This window comes from Semicossyphus pulcher, unplaced genomic scaffold, assembly GCF_022749685.1.
Source record: "Semicossyphus pulcher isolate SPU_LCO1_2020_fin unplaced genomic scaffold, fSemPul1.0.p SCAF_13, whole genome shotgun sequence".
Classification (NCBI taxonomy): Eukaryota; Metazoa; Chordata; class Actinopteri; order Labriformes; family Labridae; genus Semicossyphus; species Semicossyphus pulcher.
The window spans coordinates 14,933,550-14,954,185 of record NW_027211637.1 but is presented as its reverse complement, the minus strand read 5'-3'; the positions used below and the strand labels follow the sequence as shown (position 1 = coordinate 14,954,185).

The following is a 20,636-nucleotide window of genomic DNA, read 5'->3' as shown; positions in this document are numbered from 1 at the left end:
AGGATCAAAGTGCAACAATGTGACGTTAGTGACGGATCAGGAGGGTTGGCCCGATTTGTCATTTAAGGATAAGTGTTCAAGGTATGGTGGTAGGCAGAATAATCTATGGCTCATTATGAGTCCAAAGGTTTACAATATCTCCTTCAGGTAGATCAAAGGTCTGAAGTGCTGAAGAAAATACTCTTACAAATCATCGGGCTCAAGCGTAATCTACTGAAGCCATAAAAATGATGACGCCAAGATTGTTCCACACATATTCACGCCTAGAGTCATTGACAGGAAAAACAAAGATATACAGAATGTTGAAAGAAATAAAACGTTTAATGAAGTGGACAAACACAAACTAGCCGGTTGTAGTTGAATAAGAGAACCATTTATTTTACCATCAGCTGACGTGTAAATACTGTACACACCCATAACATTGACAGAGACAATCTTTAGAGGAGGAAATAGTTTATTCTGTAAAGAAAAGTGAACGTCTCGTCTTGGGGCAAAGAATCAGGGTAAGAGCAGCCTTCTCTGAAGACTTGTCTGTTCAGGCCCTGGCCTGAGTGGTCTTGGCCAGAGACTTCAGGTCTGAGATGCACTTGGCGATGCTCTCCTTCTCCTGAAACACAAAAACACAGATATGAAGCAGACGCCTTGGTGATATACAAATAAGACAGGAACAACAGGAGGTCGAAGGTCGGTTAGAAAACCTTAAAGCTTTTTCACAATTAAGAATATTTTAATTATCATGAATCCTACAGTTTCGTAAGAGGTGGTGGTTCTGTTGTTTGTTAATCAATGATCAAACAATCAGAGCTGGTCAATTTTCTACACTAGTACCAATTTAACTCTTGATCCGACAACAGTTGTACAGCCATTTATTTTCTTTACTTTGTAAATAAACAGATTTTTCAACTGAATAAAAAAAGGGTTGAAAGTAAAGGCTGAAAATGTTAAAAGAAAATTGTCCAAAAATAAAGGTCTAATCAAATACGTTCACAAAATCAGATGTTCTACTTGAACGGTATCAGTATCAGTTGATCACTGGCTCCGGCACAGTGTGCTGCAATACTGTTGCAGCATGCATACTGCATGCGTTTTAGATTTGGACCGACAAGCAACCAAGAATTTCCAGCTAAAGCTTAATTCAGCTAAATAGTCTAAAACATCCAGATAAATACTATTTATAATTTTATGTATGGCAGCAGAGTGAGCGGATAAGTGACTGATAGATGAGCACAAATCACGCATGTTTCACTTTAACAAGAAAAAAATGTTGCAGGGATCATGACTCTCTTTTCATTGCCCAACTGAACTACAGGGAATACGTTTTGTATCTTCAAAGTCTTTCCCCTGAAAAACTGGTGTTCAAAAGGTGAAATCTTATTATCGGGGTGGCCTCGTCAACACGAGAGACTACAAGACGTAGAGTCCAGAAGGCCAACTCTCAATTTGTGTCACTCTGTGCTTTGGAGACATTTCAGTTGGTAACAAAGAATTTAGGTTGAATTTACAGCCCTGAAAATATAATATTCAAACAGTTGCAGTTATTATAAATTCAGCCTGGAATATAAAATTTGACCAAAAATGAAATGCAATGTTTTCACATGACTTCACACAAACTGAGAAACCGCATTTGGGTTCTGGGTTCTTCTGACAGTCAACACAGAAAGACCGACCTGCTGAGGGGTGATGCTGCCGACGACACTCTTCTCCACCCAGTTGACCATGTGCTCCTGCTCCATCCGGCGGTGGAGGTCCTGCAGGGCGATCTGGTAGTCCAAGCGCCTCTTCACCTCATTGGTTACCATGTGTAACCTCTCTCTGTAGTTTGTCTCCAACAGCATGGCCACATTGTTCTGAGAGGAAAAGATGTCCATTAAGTATTTGTAACCCAATGTTGCAACATCTAGTCTACATGTTTGCTATAATAGTTTAACGGGTTTCTTTTCACACCCTTGACATTGTATTCCAGTTTAGAGAGAATCGTTTTCTTATTGTTTTGAGTGACCAGAGACATATCTCTACTTTCCTCCTGGTATTGCAGCTCCACACGCATATTATATTAGCCATTCTTCGATGCTGTTGCAATGTATACTTTGTGCCAGCAGAGGTCAATATTGGCAAAGATTACATAGTGATGCCTATTTCACTCCTGGAGCTCAAGGTACAAAGAATGCTGCACAATTACCAGCAATCAGTATGGATTATCATGTTAATATGAAGCTGTACATAATGTACAGTGAAGATGTTGGAAAACAAAAATAGCGCTAACCCTCTTAGCATCGAAGAGCATTGATCTTCCCTCAGCTCTCCACTGTTCCTTCTTCTCCTCCTCGATAGCCTGAGCGAGGCTGGTCATGGCGAGGTCCTTCACCTCCTGAGCCCTGGCCACTTTATCCTGCAAACACAAACACACACCAAGCAGGGTCTCAGGGGTGCGGCTTAAAAAAACAGAAGACTGGTAAACTCTGACAGAAAGCCTGCAGCTGATCACAAATGATGTCCATTTCTTTGAACAGTCCTCTCTGTGCAACAAAAACAGAAACACTAATCCATATCATTGCCGGCCTACCTCGTTCAGTTTGTCAGCAAAAGCTGCAACGCTTGGCCCAAATTTCTTAACACCATAGATGATGACGGCGCCTATGGAGGCGGCAGCAAAGGTCTCATGGTTGATGACGTAGATTTCCTTGGAAAGCATGTAGACGAGGAGACCAGTGCCCAGCATGTAGGGTCCTAGTGAGAGAGTTAACAAGTTTCTTTATTGTGGATGAAATTATGTTACTGGACTTTGAGGGAACGACAATTATGACAGTTTCAACATAATAGTATAGGGGAATGTTCTACCAAAGTTGTTTGAAATTAAATTAAATTTTTACCACTAGGGTAAGGCTGATTGATCAAACTAGGGTCCATGGCTTAAGTATTTTAGCGGTTTTATTGAACTGAATGTCATTACAGTGCAGAAAGCCTAGGGAGAGCAGCAGCGAGACAAGACCGTATATCATCATGCAACTCTGATTCTATAACCCTTTTCTGCATCCATCCGAGTTAAATTTGTCATTTATGGTCATTTTGAGACTCAGGTTTGCAAAGTTTACAGCCTGCCCTTCTCTTGCTTCTGAATTGCTCTGTGCTCAACTACTGAGCTTAAAAGCAAATTCCATGTGCTTACTGTTAACAGAAATAAAACATTTAAAAGAAGTATGGCGGTTTGTTTTTGTTTTATTCAATTACAATTATGATAATAGTTGATAATTATTTATGCTACATTACATTTGACAGTATTTTTATTGTTTTTTCTTGCGTTATAAATCGAGTGCACCCCTTTCCTCTACAGCCGTGCACTTTCATCTTTCCCTAAAAGCTCAGACACATGCTGCATTCACATGAATTAAGGCAGATGAGACCACCTTCTGGAAGGTGCAATTAAAACAAATAGTCCAAAGGAATGGCTGGGTGGTATTTAGGCCTACTGGCTAGTTTTCTAATTGTGTACGGGAGCAATTTAACATTTAATTTCCAGCACAGAGGACGACAAAATGTGAAAGTATCTAAACTTTGGACTGCAATGCTGTCTGCAGTTATCAGTATTCTCTGCACACATCACCGAATTTCATTGTGTTGCTCTCAACCACTGAAATTACATCCTTCTTGCTTTCTACCGTGTGACTGAATCCATGTGAATTGAGATCAGAGTAACTGTGTTAAAAAGTGTTGATCTAAATGTTGCCATAATCAAGCAGCCCTCACAAACAATAAAACCTCAGAAAATTAAAGGTCGCCGATGCCTTTATTAAAATAAATGTGGGACTATTTATGTATTTATATGTTGCACTGTCAATTTTAGTCCCCTGTTGATCTGTATTCTAGTTTTGTCATTTCTATCCTCTTATTTTACTCTTTAAAAATCTGTCTTCCCTTCTCCCTCTGTCTCTTATTATTTTGCCCTTTTTGTAATCTCTTCTCAATGCTCAATTTATTGTATAATGTAAAGCACATTGAACTGCCTCATTTATTAAATGTGCTATAAAAAAGTCGAACTCAAATAAGAAGAAAATGATTACTAAATGTTGGGTCTTGTTTCTGGTTAAAGACAACTGACCTGTGACTCCAGTTTTGGGGTACAGGAGCTGGAAAAGCTCCTCTGGGAAGATGCCATGACGGACTTTGCCTCCCTTCTCTGGCAGAGCGGGGACTGGGGCCAGACTCTGGGACGTTGTGTGCAGGGAGCGAGATGCCTGGACCAGACTGTGAGAGACAACATAATTAAAAAGCTTGAGAGGGACAGCCCAGGTGGAATTTATACTTGTTGTTGCTAAAATGTATAATCATGTCAATAACAATTATAGTAAAATAAAACACATACCCAGCTCCAAGGGGGCCGCTGCCTTTCAAGGCATTGGCTGCAAAAAAGAAATAAACAATAACATAAATTCAGGGCAGAAACTAATTTTAGTTTTTAGTCAGGTTTTATCTGTTGGTTATCTTATCTAAATTATCCACACTTTTCTTCACTGAAAACACATGCTGACTATTGTAACCTTCATGAAGGTAGAATTAGCTGCAGGACTATGTGTTAGCCAAGTGTAACTCACAAACTGGAAACGAAATGTACATTATTTTACAATGACAAATGTCAACAAACACCCAGTTATATGACCTGGCCATTTCATTACATGTTAATGTACAAGCTTAAGCTCAACTAATTGTCTATCAGCTGGCTTCAAAAGCAACACTGTGAATACATTAAAATAAAAACGCTTCTTTGATGGACTTGCATTATGAAGCCAGTAAAGTTTATCCTTACTAAAGGTAAAGAGCACAAAACAGACAAATGCTAGCTGTCAGAAAGGTGACATTTACAGGCGTGCAGAGTTAACGTTAGCTAATGTAGCTTTGGCTTGCTACCGTTAGCTTAAGCCGTATTAGCTGTTAACAACTGTTAGTGTTAGCTAGAAAAACAGACATTGCTACACTGTCAGGAGCATGACCAATTACTGTTGCCAAAATCTATAGGCAATAAACCACAATTTAAAGCCAATAGATTGCACTACTAGCAAGTTACACTAGCTACTTACAGCTAGCATTAGCATGTCTCTCATTCAATGTGCGGCCTTCACTTTACCCTTCAGCTTGAGAGTCACTTTAAAATTTTGTTTCTCCTGCTTGACAATTTGGTAACAGTAGTGCTTTTGAGCTTTATTAATCATCTGAATAGTAAGACTAGTGCATACCTGAGACAATGACGAGCCTGGAAAGCATGATTGAAGGATGAAGTGCCGAGTTCTTGCTACAACCGGGCACCCTTGTTTCGGCCTCTCCGTGCCCTTCTGCAAAGAGCCACAAGGATGGCGGATACACGAGATATCCTCCTGAAACATCGCGAGATTAGAGAAGGGCCTCTATATTTAGTTGTTAAGGGAAACGACCACTTGACGGCGCTGTAGATACAATTTGTCATTGTCCTGCTGTTGAATTTGGATTTATGGAGGCAATTAAGATTTAAATTGAGACAATTTGAGGTGATATATGATGCAAATATCAAGTATTTGGGGTTCATAAATATGAAGTAAAATGTGAATAAAGGCAGGCAGCCAGCTTAATGCAAATAATATACACACAGGCATACACACTACCTACAAAGAATTAAGCTGTTTGTGCTCCTTATAACACTTTGTTCATGCTCCTTATCATTATTACTTCTTCTAACTTCTTTAAATCTAAGTTATCGGCCCATTTTATTGATAAAAACATAGACTATAAAAAATAATTTCCAAGAGGCAACCACAAACACAGCACAGATCTCTCCCATGTGGTGAGTTTTATCCCAGACTGCATGCAGGGGGAATTTGCTGGGTCTCTGTGTAATCTTGGGCCCACCCGTGTATGCCATCAGTTTGGTACGAGTGGCTGCTGAGATAGAGAAACATATGACGCTGTGGTTCTCTTCACTTCCTGAAAAATTATGCTCAACAGAAACAGCTACATGTGAAACACAGACAATACCCCCGCCACTACTTCAGAGGAGTGAGAAAATGGGTAACTTCTCGGCCACCTCATGAAGACTTTTATCCAGTAACTGAGATGACGTTGTAGGTAAGCTCTATCGTACTTTTCTGCTTATCATGCAACAATTTGTGTTTGCATTATCTTCTACATTTTCCCTCCCAGGCCTTTATCGGGGCCTGGCCTGTCTGTGAAAACTTACTATTCAGTGTTTGAGGAGCTTTCTTAATGCAGCAACATTGCAACCACTCCAACATCTACTATAACAGTTTCTATTACTGATACTAAAAATGCTGCAATACTAGTAGCCTACAAGTACAGCTAAAAGCTAAGCTGCTTCTCCTACGGATGACCTGCATGGTTCACAGAGAAAATGCATTTCTGTGCAACACAGAGCATCTTAAATGAAAGAGAGACTGTTAACGTTTGTATTTGGCTTACGTATATGCATTCTGCTAACATACTCTGCTTTATTTAAGCAGGTGAATGTCTCTTGAGATAAAAATATCAGGGCAGAATTTAAGAGAATGACATTGTGCCACTCAAAGATGAGGACGCATTTCAAATACTTTATAAATTATACTTTAAAATTATATCAAAAGTATAAACTAAAAGTGAGTCATCATTTTGAACCTGCAATACTTTGAAATTGTTTTGTATGCAGCCTGTAACGTGATATGCATTATAAAATGGTATGACTTCAGCACAAATATTTTTCGACTATGTATTTAATTATTATAAATAGTTATAATTCACTTCCTAATTCATTGTTGTTGCAGGCTGGAGGCACTGTACCAGCCAGAAGAGTTGCCCGTCACAACTCTAGCCAGCTCCTTCTCATTCATTCTTTTGTCTGCTCTCTTTAATCCCTGCCACACACAAACTCTGCTGTTATTCTTGCTCCAGACATTCTCTCCTTTTCCTGATTACTGGCTTGTTCCCACTGCCCCTCCTTAGCCCTGTAGCCCTTGTGCTAATGCCTTTTTGTCTGCCTTCATGACCCTTTGACTTCTGCCTCTCTCCTTGACCCCTTTCCATAAAAGTCTGCCTGTTTTGTCTACCAGTAAACCGTTTCCAAATTGGTTACCTCCTGAGCCTTCACACTGCCATGGACGCCCTGGTTGTCACTGGAGTACATCTCTCCCCAATAAAAGACTTTGACCGAATAGTGGATTTCAGAGCTGAGAAACGTGAACACCTGCGAGGAAGAAACAACGTGACTTCATGTCGCAGCCCTACAAGAGACCAGGAGTCAAGACTGATAAAGAATGAACTGAAGGAAAAGAGGCAACGTGAATTTCTGAGGAGGAGATCAATGAGTCCAGAGTTGTCTTCAAACCATTCCTCAAAGAGAAAACCTTCTCCAAAGACACTTTCAATGGAATATTACAGTTCAGTCAGCAAATCAGAGACATTGCATACAAATGTCCAAAATATTCCCAATTCAAATGGGCGTCCGTTGATGATTTTAACACCAAACAGCAGCATAGCTGATGACCCAAGCACCAGCAAATGGGTAAATACCACCTTTGACAATATTAGTTCTTTGGATCCATTTTTCATCTCTCCACATGGAGTAAAATTTCTTTCTATTTCTCAGGCTGCAATGTGGTCAGAACATGAAACACTGACAAGACAACAGAAAGGCCATTCAAAGAATCAAACATCTACCTCCACACCAGCCATCAAGGAATCAAACCAGCACAGGACGAAAAGCACGGATAAAAGAGAAAATAGTGTTAAAGGTAAAGTTCCTGCCAGTTGCATAATTGTCAAATATTCTTTGACGTTTCATGCTAAAAATGCTTCTTTTGTGTCTTCCTCTTAAAGTTCAAAAGACAAGCATCAAAACGCCCCTCCAAACAGAAAAGACTCTCCAAAATGTCTCTGTCCAAAGTGAAAATATTTTCAAGAAACTTAGACTGCGAGAGAACAGTGTGCAGACAGAGTGAGTAAATCTCCATTAAACCAAATCAGTACATTAAATCAAATCTGTCTCTTATATCAGAGAAAACTGTGATCAGTGTTTTAACATTTCTATAATATTTTCTTTCTGTGCAGTTCTGGTCTTGTCACCATCAGAGAATCAGTAAGTTTAAATTGTTGCTTTATTCACTGCACTTTTAAATCTAATTTATATGTTTAAAAAAATAAGATTAACCAAACTAAACTAAGATTCTTGCATTTCAACTCTTGTGTAATAGGATATCCAGGTGCTAGCTGACCTCTTGCAGGTAAGTCAACAAATTCCGAATATTTATTTGAATAGAAAATGATGGTCTGGGTTCTTCTCTAAAAGACACACACTGTATGTCTTTGATTAGCAATACAATAACTTCCATTAGCAAACAATACAAATGTTGTTGTATGTTATTACTTTAAGATATGATACTTGCACATCATAGTAAGAAGTAGGTGAATATATAAAACATTAATAAAGTCCTGGGCCATAGCCTACTTGCTCTCTTGTTACTGTGAAATGCACAGTAGCTTAATTACGTTATGGGTTTTACACATGGACTGTATGGTCATTGGTTTTACTGAATATCTGTGTAAAGAAACACTTTTCAAAAACTTAAGTTCTGCTTTAAAAATATCATTAAATTTTTATCTCTTTTCCTTTAAAATGCCAAAATGTTACTTGGTTGTTCCAAATAATCTTGTTGCCTTCATAGTTAGCTACATATAAGCTAGCTAGTATTTTACTGGTACCTGACTCATACGAGAAAATGAAATTGAAAATCTAGGGCCGTATTTTGAGTGGTTGTGTTCCCTTTATTCTATATAGGTAATTAAACCCTCAGGTTAGAACACTATAATGCTTTTTTTTTTTTCTGAAACAGCCTTACTTGGTCTGGTAGCAAGCAGTAGCAAGCTGTGGTTAACGTTAGCAAACATTAGCTAGTTAGTGCTCTGTAACTAAGGGAAGTAAATTTAGGGCTTTAAGACTCCTTTTAACTTTGTTTGTATGCTCTGAACTACTCTAAGTACCAAATTGTGCAAGAGGTTCTGATGTAGTGGGCATAATTTATCCTAAATATGAGGTTTAGGCCTTCACAGAAGACACTGACTCCAGCTACCCCGTTAGCTTGTTGTTGTAGCTGTTTGTCCTCTGCTGTGTTGCCTGTCAGGAGGCCCTGTGGAGAGAGGAGGCCCTGAAGAAGAAGCTGGCAGCCCTCCAGGAGAGCACGACCAACCTTATGAACTCCTCCAACAAGATATGGACGGTAAGACTCTCCATCTGTACGCACACATCTGTTTACTTAAATCATCACATCCCTAGTGACTTACAGCTAGCTTTATGTTGTTCTTTGGCTTCATGGTTGATACAACAGTGAAAAAGTATGTCACAGTTGCATACACAGCAGTGTATAACGGCTGCTATCTCAGGAAGGCCTGTGCAGTCTGTGGTTTGGAGCTTCCTGCCTTCACTGCATAGGACGAGAGCAAGCTGTCATTCTAACAGGAAGGGTGTGGCAGTCAAAAGCTAATGTAGCTGCTATGCATTCATTAGCTCTTATTTAGCTTCTCTGGCTGTCATGAATTAAGGGGAAATATTGATGTTTCCCCCTTTGTTTCTTTTTTGTTTTTTTAACATTCTTCTTTGAAGAGCTGAAGAGCTACACATTTATTTAGCTTAAATAATGTATGCTTTTTATCAGTGAAAATTGTCTCCTACTCAGGTTTGTTATCATTACGTTACTTGTATGTTATTTTTCCTTGCTCATTACTGTGTAGTGTTGCAGCACATGCAGACATCTTGATCGTTCCTGAGGCTCGCAGGTGCTGTGAGTGTCCTTTGTGCACCATTGAGTGCACACAGTAAATGAACATGTAAATGAACGTGCTGTCACATATTTTGTACAAGAACCATTCATTTCCCATCTGCAGGTTACAGCGTGATAGTCATTTCCTCTCTCACCCACACAGGCTCGCTGCAGCGAAGATCTGCTGAGAAACAAGATCAAGGCTCTGGAGGCGCAGCTGCAAGTCTGCCTGCAGGTAAGAACAGCAGCTGGTGGTAAAGGAGCAACCACTGAGTGTTTATTAATCATTCATTTGAGTCTTTTATTAGATTGTTTTTCTTTGCGACAACCCAAGTGTTTTCTTGGGTCAAAGAAATTGGCTTTGAAAAAGAAAATGTTCCTAAACTGGCCAATCTGCTCTACACTTCCTCTCTGTCATGTTGTGTTGGCCTACTAAGCATTGTCCTATGTGGTTTTGGTTTGCTTTCGCGCCCTGTAAGCATTTGAAGGTTTAACTCAGCTGTGCTTTGTGCTTTTCTATAGAAGTTTCCCAAGGATGGAGTGAAGCAAGTGGTGATACAGATGGAGAAGCAGAAATGGGTGTATGAGGAGAAGGCCAAGGTGGCTCTGCAGAAGGCGACAGAGGAGAGAACTGAAGCACTCAGCATGGCCGAGACACTGCAGGTCAAATATGAAGCTTTTAACCCAAATAGTCAACACTGACATATTTCTGTTAAAATATCTACAAAAATGTCTTTCACAGTTTCAATATTGCAGCAAAACATACTTTGTGTTTTGGTTGCAGGAAGCGCTTAGTACAACAAAAACAGAGGCAGAGAGATGGCAGAGACTATATGAGGAGCTGAAGCTGACTTCTGCACAGCTCAGGGAGAAACAACATCTTAGCAACACGCAGCTGCAACAGCTGAACAGCCAAGTGGAGGTACAGTATAATATATTGTATGCTAACCACGTGGATGGTCGGAGGTTTCTATATTAATGCTTGTGTTATGTGTCTGAGCAGCTGTCCAGAGCCAGAGAAGCCGAGCTGAGGGAAGAGGTGGTGTCATTAAGACGAGAGAGGACTGAGCTCCAGTACAACATTTCTCTGCAGGAGGAGGACAACCAGACGCTGAGAGAAGAAATCCAGCACCTCACAGGCAAGTTTTTCTTTCCTTTTCTTCTTTACTTTGGATTTGAAATATTGTTGGATACAATATTTAATTTACAAGTTTTCTTTTTCTTAGACGGCAGCGATGAGACCCAGGACCTAATGATGCATGGGCTGATGACGTCAGAGGAGGCAGAGCCTGAAGTGACAGTGAGGAGAGGCTCTCAGGTGGAGGAGCAGCTCCGTCACACTCAGGAGAAACTACGACTCAAAGAAAAAGAGGTAAAGAGGGGATTTGTTGCAGTGGACTGCAGCCAAAAAAAGTGTAATTCTAACCTTTTCTTATAGCTTTGCCAATGTACATACATTCATCATAAATCTATTGAGAAATATGAATCAATTCATTTTTATATGACTTGTTTCTATTTTAGAGTCAAAGGTACATTTTGCCCCCTTCTCCCCACAGTTTCCAAAGATCGCCTGCAGGGTAGATGTATGTTCCAAATTGCAGCTAAATATGATCTCCTCATGTTCCTTCCCTTGTGTGTGTGCAGTGTGAGGAGCTGCAGACAGAGCTGCATGCCATGGAGCATGAGTGTCAGTCCAGCCAGGCCCGGCTGTCGCAGTGCAGGGACGAGCTCCGGCAACTCAGCCACCGCCGCAGGACACCGGTGAGCTGTGTGTGTGTGTGTGTGTGTGTGTGCGTGTGAGCCAACAATTAGTTTCTTTTACACTTTATACCACATATGTGTGTATATACTGTAGCATAAAATAAGACATGTGTTCCTTCTTTGTTTAGACTTCATGTGGCCTCTGGTGGAAGGTCTGGGTCTTCTTCCTTCTGATCCTCGCTGTGGCTCAGGTTGCCATGTTGTGGCTGTGGTATCCTCCTTTCAGGGAGCAAGTTGAAGACCTGTACTCAGACATGGAGATGCGCATTGAAGAATATCTAATGAAAATGGCGTCTCCTCAACACTCGGGCTGCTTTAGACCGATATGATGATGTCAGAATTATTATTCTGTTTCTGATTTTGTAGGATGTACTTTGTTATTATCTTATTATATTTTTTATTTCATTTAATTTCAGACTTGGAACTGAAAGTGTGGTTGATGTTGGCATGTGTAGGATGTTTGCACAAAGTTCAAACACAGGTGAACACTTAATAATAATGTTATAATAATTCTGATGTTTTTAACAATGAAAGCATGTTAAAAGCACAATCAGCTACAAGCTGGCTGACTTTTATGAAGCATTCAAGAAACTGATTCAATCATAGCAGCAAAATATTCATCAGCAGACAGACAGAAGGTGTCATTTATACTGTAAAGACCTTGTTTAGTCAGATGTGATACTTGAATTATTAAAAACTATGAGAAGCGACTAAATAAAAACATCACGGTAATCCTTGAAGCTGTTGTGGTGATGGAACTAGGCTCAAATAAAAGAGCCTTTAGTGTGTCATATTTTAAGAAATAAAGAAATATATTTTCTACAACAAATCTGTGTTTGTCATTTTTTTCGTTTGAGTCTTGAGTTCATGATGCTCTGGGTTAAGTTGACTGCAAGATCCACTCACAGGTTGTTTCTCTGATGCTTCCTATTATATTTAAACAAGGAAATACAAAATGGGACTCCGCCAACATCGTTTTCTGTCTCATCTTAACAAAAGAAACACTGATAAGTGAATATCTTCATAATTCACTCACCTACATTAATTCTTCTTTGGATAACATCTAATCCTACTAGTGCCTAAAAAAATCCTGTGTACTTCTGGACTCATCTACATTTAATAATACATTGAATCCTGAGGTGTCTAAGAAAATGTGAGCCTTTACATTTAATTTGTACAGACTTGATAACCCTGCTGATGTGCTGGCTGCCGCAGCACATCTAACTAGTTTGAGTAGTGGGGGCCTTTAGGGGCCATGTGGTAGAGTAGATAGTATTGGCATTATCAATACCAGGAGCTCGCATGACTGTTGAAGGTGGCAGCGCTGTTTAGGTGCGGTGTCCACTAAGGGTCGTGGTTGGTTCATTATAAGTATGGGAATGAGGTCACAAGGGTGAGCGCTTATCCTTATCATTAGGGCACAAGTATCTTGGGTTTCATTCAAATCAAAGGGATATGTTTTCAAGAGAAGAAGAGATGTGTTTGATGAAGCACTGAGATCCCTTACCTCAGTAGTTGCAGCAATACTAGCATGGTAAATGGACTGTACTGTATCGAGCTTTTCTAATCTTCCGACCACTCAAAGCTGCTTTTACACTACACCCTAACCTTCCGACTGAGAGACGATCACCTCAACCACTGAGCCACAGCCGCCCCTAGCACACGTATCATCAGCAAAATGTGCCTGAAGTAACAAAAGTAAAAGTCTGTATTATGCAAAAAAAAACATTTCTCTCTTGGATCATCGTTACTGACGGATACATTAACCTTTAAGCAGCATTTTCCTTCTGTATCTAGTTGAGCTGGAACAACTACTACAGTATGAATACTTTTCTTTAGATAATGAATCATATTGCAACATGTGTACAATCTTGATTTACAAACTATAGCTGTGAAATAAATGTATAAAATTCACTTCAGATACCAGGTGTATCACATCCCATTCAAATTGTTCAGCATTAATCATGTGTAAAGGAACTGTGTGGTAACCTCCAGCTGCTCATAATAATCTGGATGATATTCTGTCACTTCTACACAAATGTTCATGAAACTGACAGACATGACACACGGCAGCATCTATTGTCTGATTTCACTCAAACTTAGAGACAAAACAGTCAAAGCTGAACTCTCTGAGAGCCATTGTTCGTCGTGTTCAGTTGTTTTAAGCGTTCCAGATGAAGCTCCATTCTCATCAGGCACTGACGCAGCAGATCAGCACACACATCTGTGTGTCTGTCTTTCTCCCACATTTACCTGCATGTTCCCCAAAACACACCGCGGGTCGTTGAAGAGATGGATCTTTGCTGGCCCGAGGTCAGTCTCCTGGTGAAGCTGAAGGTACGTGGGTGCTGTGGGAGAGGATGGGTGAGGAGGTTTGTGTAACATGTTTCACAAAGAGGATCTTACCAAACTGTCTTTTCCTCACAGAGTGGTAACTCTCCGCGAGATGAGGACTGCAGTTCTGCTGTTTGCTGTCGGGTTGTGTGTGTTGAGCGTCACATCGTCCCTGAAGATCTGCGCTTTCAATGTTCAGAGCTTTGGGGAGTCAAAGGCGCACAACAAGAAGGTCATGGGGATTCTGCTAAAGGTACTCTCCAGGGTTTGTACAACTACTCGAGCAACCTCCAGACAAAACGAGACAACTGATGATTTCTTTTTTCCTTCCTCCTTGCTCCTTAGATCCTCTCTCGGTGTGATTTGTGTCTTATTCAGGAGGTCCGAGACTCTAAAGGAGAAGCGATTCAAGCTTTGTTGAAGGATCTTAACAGGTACAGGCTTTTAAAAAGTAGTAAATGTAAAGTTACATCAAACAAAATTCACTAAACACCTTCTGACGTGTGTCATTTATGTTGTTTGTAGATATGACCAATCCAACTCATACTCCTATGTTGCCAGTGAAAGGCTGGGCAGGAAGAGCTACAAGGAGCAGTATGTCTACATCTACAGGTAACCCATTTAAAACATGACCTATGGCTAATTCTAGTTCAATATGACATCCTTAATATTGACTTTTTCCTCATTCATCTTCTGCAGGAACAATGTGCTGGAGGTCAAAGAGCATTATCAGTATCCTAAACAGGAAGTAGGAGGAAACAATGAGACCGATGTTTTCTCCAGAGAGCCTTTCATCGTCCGCTTTCACTCCCCGACCACACGTAAGACCAAACACAGGACATCTAAACATCAGCAGCTAAACAGGGAAAGGAACTGTGCTTATACACACCAGATTTGATGTTTTCTACACATGCAAACATCATAACCTGTTTTTTTTGTTCTGAGAACGTTCTGAGAATGTTATGTGCGATGTTCTGATAATGTTTTGAGCAGGAAGTTTTTATTTGGTTCCCAGAATGTTCCTTTTAATAGTAGGAGAACGTTTTGATACTTCACTTTCTCATAGTTCAGGCCACACTTACATCCTGAAAAGATCCTCAGAATGTTGCAGTCAGCATGTTTTACCTTTGTTTTTATGTAACATTGAGCAAATGTTTGATATAAGGCGTACTGACATCCCAGGCCTCATAACATCCTGAAAATGTCTTCAGAATGTTGCAGTTAAAACGTTTAAGTTGAAGTTTTAACGTTACTAAGTTATTCTTAGACAATGTTATGTTCCCTGCTAGCAGGGTAAGCTCTTGTCCTGGTTTAGAAAAACCTGGATTTTATTTGTGGATTACAAAACATTATCCAGGTTTGTAATCTCTATTATGTGCACAGGTTCTAATGGTTACATATCGCTGTCATCCTTCACTTTTAATGATCATATGAAAATGTTCAGGCAGCCAGAAACCGAACTGGGTTCATCCTAACAGTTTGAGGTAACTCAAATGAAATAACAATTTTACTGGATTTAGATGAATAAAATAAACACGACACTCACAGGCTCACACAGGAGTAATAATTATCAGTATTCAATAATCAAGTTTCTTTATGTTCTATGGTAGCACCATATCCTTACTATAATCAAAACCAGGAAATACTAGAACAATAAAAGTATGTAAGATATATAATAATAACTATTTATAATGAACCTTTCCAAACAAAAGTTACAAGGTGCCTCACAGGCAGACATTACTTATCTTAATTTTTCTAAGTCTGAGAAAGATCAGAGATCAATCTGAGCTGATGGGAAAAAGACTGCAGTACTTTTGAAGCCTAAGTGTGGAGAACCATAGATAATGGGCCCAAACCTGCCATGATGTGGTTGATATCACTTCAAGAGAGTGAAGGAGTGACTATAAAGACATATTTGTTTGTGTGTTTGTTGTAGTGCTGAAGGATTTCGTCCTGATCGGGCAGCACACTTGTCCCAGAAATGCCATGAAGGAGATGGACCAGCTGTACACTGTCTTTAAGGGGATCCACCAGAAGTGGAACACTGATGTAGGTTCAACCATTTTCACTCATTTATCCTTATCTCTGTCTGCATTTCCTCAGCTTGGCCTCATTCTGGTTTCTCTCTGTCACGTATGACTAAACTAATGAGTGATTTTAATCTGCTGAACTTCCCCTCTCGCTTCCCGTCATTTACCCAGAATGTGATGATCTTAGGGGACCTGAACGCCGACTGCAGCTACGTCACCATTAAAGGCTGGAGGGCTGTGCGCCTGAGGAGTGACCCCAGGTTTCGCTGGCTGATTGGAGATGAGCAAGACACTACCGTGCGTGAGAAGACACACTGCGCGTATGACAGGTCAGACACTGATGACGTTTTCATTTAAGGTTTATTTCACGTTGGACAGGATCAGGCCTCACAGTATATTTCTTTCCAACAGGATCATCGTGCATGGACGTGAGATTATTTCCTGTATAGTTCCAGGATCAGCTCAGCCGTTCAACTTTAAAGAGAGTTTCCATCTCACAGAGGAGGAGGTAAACATATAAACACAATATATCTTTCCTCTGTAAAGTTGTGTCTTAAATTGAACATTAATCCTGTCTTTGTGACGGCACTTTAGGCTCTTGAGGTGAGCGATCATTTTCCTGTAGAAGTGGACCTGAAGCCAAACCACCGCTACCTCCTCCGCAACGAGCTGTAGGACGACCGTCATCGAACCAGGACGTGCTGAATTTAAATGTACTTTTACCTGATCTTAGCTTTTTAAATAAATCAAAGTAACTAAAAGAAAATCAAATGATAACAAGTGTTCTTTATAATAATACCAAGTGAATTGCACAGTCCACTCCTCTCAGTGTTACAAGAGCTGTTTCAGCCTAAAGGAACTGCATGTTCGACTGCTGCAGGTCTTTTTTTTGTGTGCATCTGAAACCAAAACCACATCAAAGCTGACATCATTTCATGAGCTCATGAAGGTACGTTCCTGCAGCGACACAAACACAAACATTACTTTTGTCTGTTCACTTTTTAGAGGAACAACTTTTGTTGTCTTCAGTTTTATGGTAAACTTGCATCATCGAGACATTTGAAGTCATATGTTGACCTAAATATACCTTTCACGGTGTTAATTATGCACCGTCTGTTTGACAGGAAGCCACTTTCTTGCAGCGACAACAGATGAGCGGTACTTTGTGCTCTGTTCATTTCTGAGCGGAGAGATCATCTGTGGCAAAGAACAAATGTTTGTGTTGATAAAGCTCCTTATTTGAACGAGTGTTTCTGCTGTTTGCAAAGATGGAGCAAAGTTTTGCTGATCTTCTTGGCGATGCATTTGCAGGTAAGAAATATTAATCACGGTTTTTATAACTTTTTAGAAATTAGAAATGTTTTTTATATGACTGTGTCATTGCAGAAACATCCAGTCCATCATTTGCTGATGGAGATTTGGACTTTGAGAGTTTAAATTTTGATGAAAAATTCGAAGAGGAAAAAACAGACATCTCTAATGAAAACCTGCAGACAAAGGAAGATGAAGCTCTGCAACAGGAAGCAGCTTATCAAACTGCAGTTTTGTCTGACATGGAAACTAAATATGTAAACATGGCAGAGAATAATGATGAAGAGCAGTCTGATGAGGAGGATTTTAAAGCGGTAGGGGTCATGAGTATGGAGAAAATACAGGAGGAGGATTACACAAGCTCAGAGGGAGATTCTGAACAGGAAGGATCCGTCTCTGGAGACGATGAAGAGGGCGAGGAAGAAGATATGAGAGCAGGAGAGAAAGCAGGAGATTTGTTAATGTCTGATGGTAATAAAGAGGACAGGATCTTTGCTGAGGGACAACCTCTGGCCCCTCAGGGTGCAGAAAGCCCTCAAGATAGAAACAAGGAGCATAGTGAGAGCAACGAGGAGGTGTCCTATTTTGAGAGAGTCCCTGAACGTGGAGGCGAGATGGTGATAAGAGGTGACCGGATTGAAGATGAAGAGGAAGAGATTGAGGAAGCAAAGCAAGAGGACTCGTCTGACTCGTCTGAGTGTGAGGGCATGAAAGTGGAACAAGACGAAAATGTTCTTGCTCTGCGCTTTGAAGAGGAGGTTGACAATCTGAGCAGAGACGGCCCAGAGAAAGTCAGTTTGGAGTTTCCAGAAATATTGGTGCAGAATCTGCAGGATCTCGTAGCTGAAGTTGAGAGTGAGGAGTGTGAGGAGATAGTGGAGGACTTCTCAGGGGAGGAGCACCAGGAGGCAGGTGAGAGTTTTGCAGATTATCCCTCAGACTTTTCTTCATGTGAATATGTCGAGGAAAGTCAAGGAAGTAAACACCAGACGAGCAACTTGGCTTGTACGTCTGACGGCAGCTCAGTTTCATATCAGGATGCCCGCCTTGGAGAAGAAGCGACAGATAGAACAAGCATGGGAGGAGGTGAGGACACAGATGAGGAGGGAGATGAGTATCTGTACAGCAGGAATTTAGATGAGGGCCTGGATGTGACAGGAGAGGAGGACAGAGAGAGATTGGAGCTCATTGAAGGCGATGCAGGGTGTGATGATGAAGGTGAGACAGATGAGAGTGACTCCTGCAGCTCCAGTGATGATGAGGTAAAGAGGAGCGATGAGGAACGAGATATATACACAGATAATTTGGGTCATCAATTTCCTGAAAACAACAAGGAATACGAGGAGGCGGAGCTTACTAGTGGAAGCAGTGCAGCGTTTAGAGTAGAAGGAGCAGGCCTCGACCTAAACTGGGATATAGACAGGTTAACGACTGATACCCTTTTGTCTGAAGAGCTGTTAACCACAGAGGACACACACAGAGCGGAAACACTGCTTTCAGATGTGATTGCAGAAGACGTCAACTTTTACTCGGTGGTACAGAGAGAGGACGCGAAAACAACAAGCTCCTCCAACCAAGGATCCCTGGACGACAGCTTCTTCTTCGACACTGAGCTTGAGACTTCCGGGGTCACCGAGATGGAGCAGAGAGGAGAGGACGAGTACGAAGAGGAGAGGAGCTGGGATCAAGAGAAGGAGAGGATCAAAGCCTTCTACAAGTTTTATGACGACAGCGATGGAGAGGACGGAAGAGAAGGTGTGTGAGGATGAATCTTGTGTGTTTTAGTGATTGATGCATTCAAGGATTCAACTAGTTCCATTTGTGCTTTTTTACAGGGAGGCAGGCTAAGGTTCAGTTTTGTTCAGATCCACTGTCTCGAGTCATTCACTATGAAACCGACAGGTAAGCAGCACTATCACAATGTAAACTTTAATTTTTTTTCAAAAAATGCCAACAATCTGAGCTGTAACAAATCCAAACAACTTCCTCCTTTCTCAGCAGTGACAGAGATTCACTCTGCAGCTCCACAGAGGGGGAGGAGGACCTGAGCTCTGCAGAAACAGCTGAGGTTTGCATGTGGACACATACGACCACACATGAAAACACACATGCAAAACACAAAAACGCTTCATTTAACTGCTTTGTCTTTGCCAAGGAATTACGGGAGCCTGAAAACGAGATCACAGAAATAAAACCTGCTTGTGATCCCCCAAACACTGAGATACCAGAGGATCTGCCAGATCTCAAGGCCGCGCCAATTCCTACCAGGAATCAAAAAGTGAGCACTCACTGTTCTTTAGTAAACATTCACTTTGTTCATTTGTCCTTTAATTATCTGCTCACTTATACCTTTTTTTTCCCCTGTAGTGTCTCAACATGCTGAAGCTGACTCTAAAGATGGCCGTGGTGATACTGATGGGACTTGTGATGTTTTGGTTGGTCACAGACCAAGCACATATGTTCAACACAGGGTCCTTCTTTTAGGGTGAAGCCACATTTATGGTTGCTGTGATATGTTTCATGCTCACAAATGATGAAATCTAAATCTAAAATGATAATATTGTCTTGTAAAAAAGCCATGTAAAGTATTTCAAACTTGCAGTCTATTATTTGTAATGTGTAATTTTGTGCTTAATAAAGATTTTGCTTTGTTTATATTAATGCTGGCATATTTGTATAACATATTGATAAGTCATGTCCTTACCTTTGTCAGTGATGCATATTAAATCAGGGCTAATTAGGCTTAAAGGTATAGAATCTAACTGTAAAGAATCAGAATCAAGTATATTGCCAAGTAGGTTTACACATAAGGAATTCGACTTGGTGTTTAGGTGCAGAATTTAACAGAAGCACTCCTACTGTCAGTGAACCTAAGTAGAATAAGATATAAAAAAGCAAGATAATACAAAATATGTACACCAGGTGTAGTTAAAGAGCTGTACAGATGTGCAGGTTTGTGCAAGAGCACCAACACACCAAGGCGCCATCTTGGATCTATGAAGTGGTGTAATAGAAATTTAGTATATTTAAATACTTTAAAAGGTAAACAATTATGTAATCTACTGTTGTACAATATCAGTCATTTTTCAAATAAAAGATTTTACACACAAAATTGTGAGACTAAACTACAAAACAGCCTGTCACAGTGTGAAAATAACTTTTACTTTGAGTAGGTTTCGAATTTAACACTGCTATATGTAACTGCATCATTAATAATAGGCTACACCAAAATATAATATGACACCTTCAATAAGGTTATTATGAATAAAGAGCGATTTTTGTGTATGTTTTGCTAATTTGCTGATGTTTTGCTTACTACTTAGTATTCCTTTGATGACCGAACTTGTGATACGTTATTTTTACATTACTACTTTTATCCAATGATAATAACATAAGAATTGGCTAAACTTTTAATATTATAATCTGTATAAGT

General features: G+C 40.3%; 4 protein-coding genes across 10 annotated transcripts; 3 read left to right on the top strand and 1 right to left on the bottom strand.

Annotated features, from left to right (window-relative positions):
• Positions 1-351: 351 nt before the first annotated feature.
• On the bottom strand, positions 352-5,338 carry atp5pb (ATP synthase peripheral stalk-membrane subunit b). Its single transcript, XM_069660170.1, has 7 exons — positions 5,229-5,338; positions 4,361-4,397; positions 4,097-4,242; positions 2,564-2,727; positions 2,264-2,389; positions 1,668-1,847; positions 352-607 (listed from the first exon to the last, which is right to left on the bottom strand). The coding sequence occupies exons 1-7, from the start codon at positions 5,254-5,256 to the stop codon at positions 536-538; spliced, it is 753 nt and encodes a 250-aa protein (XP_069516271.1). The 5' UTR covers positions 5,257-5,338; the 3' UTR covers positions 352-535.
• Positions 5,339-5,981: 643 nt separating this feature from the next.
• traf3ip3 (TRAF3 interacting protein 3) lies at positions 5,982-12,343 on the top strand. 3 transcript variants are annotated; one of them, XM_069659742.1, is made up of 14 exons: positions 5,982-6,086; positions 7,065-7,516; positions 7,601-7,745; positions 7,831-7,948; positions 8,062-8,089; positions 8,205-8,234; positions 9,132-9,227; positions 9,931-10,002; positions 10,290-10,430; positions 10,552-10,689; positions 10,771-10,906; positions 10,994-11,139; positions 11,412-11,528; positions 11,657-12,343. In XM_069659742.1, exons 2-14 carry the CDS (start codon positions 7,109-7,111, stop codon positions 11,855-11,857), a joined length of 1,776 nt encoding a protein of 591 aa, XP_069515843.1. In that variant the 5' UTR covers positions 5,982-6,086; positions 7,065-7,108; the 3' UTR covers positions 11,858-12,343. The 3 variants fall into 3 exon arrangements, with proteins under 3 accessions (XP_069515843.1, XP_069515841.1, XP_069515842.1); XM_069659740.1 differs by having other exon boundaries at positions 5,982-6,090; XM_069659741.1 differs by having other exon boundaries at positions 5,982-6,090; positions 6,780-7,516.
• A 1,477-nt stretch (positions 12,344-13,820) lies between these two features.
• dnase1l1l (deoxyribonuclease I-like 1-like) lies at positions 13,821-16,567 on the top strand. Its single transcript, XM_069659623.1, has 9 exons — positions 13,821-13,865; positions 14,062-14,115; positions 14,241-14,296; positions 14,388-14,474; positions 14,562-14,683; positions 15,799-15,911; positions 16,064-16,221; positions 16,304-16,400; positions 16,487-16,567. The coding sequence occupies exons 1-9, from the start codon at positions 13,821-13,823 to the stop codon at positions 16,565-16,567; spliced, it is 813 nt and encodes a 270-aa protein (XP_069515724.1).
• A 5-nt stretch (positions 16,568-16,572) lies between these two features.
• Positions 16,573-19,858, top strand: LOC138589456 (aspartic and glutamic acid-rich protein). 5 transcript variants are annotated; one of them, XM_069659739.1, is made up of 7 exons: positions 16,573-16,841; positions 17,017-17,203; positions 17,279-18,958; positions 19,039-19,105; positions 19,202-19,271; positions 19,359-19,481; positions 19,571-19,858. In XM_069659739.1, exons 2-7 carry the CDS (start codon positions 17,161-17,163, stop codon positions 19,685-19,687), a joined length of 2,100 nt encoding a protein of 699 aa, XP_069515840.1. In that variant the 5' UTR covers positions 16,573-16,841; positions 17,017-17,160; the 3' UTR covers positions 19,688-19,858. The 5 variants fall into 5 exon arrangements, with proteins under 5 accessions (XP_069515840.1, XP_069515839.1, XP_069515835.1 ...); XM_069659738.1 differs by having other exon boundaries at positions 19,205-19,481; XM_069659734.1 differs by having other exon boundaries at positions 19,202-19,481.
• The last annotated feature ends 778 nt before the right edge of the window (positions 19,859-20,636 follow it).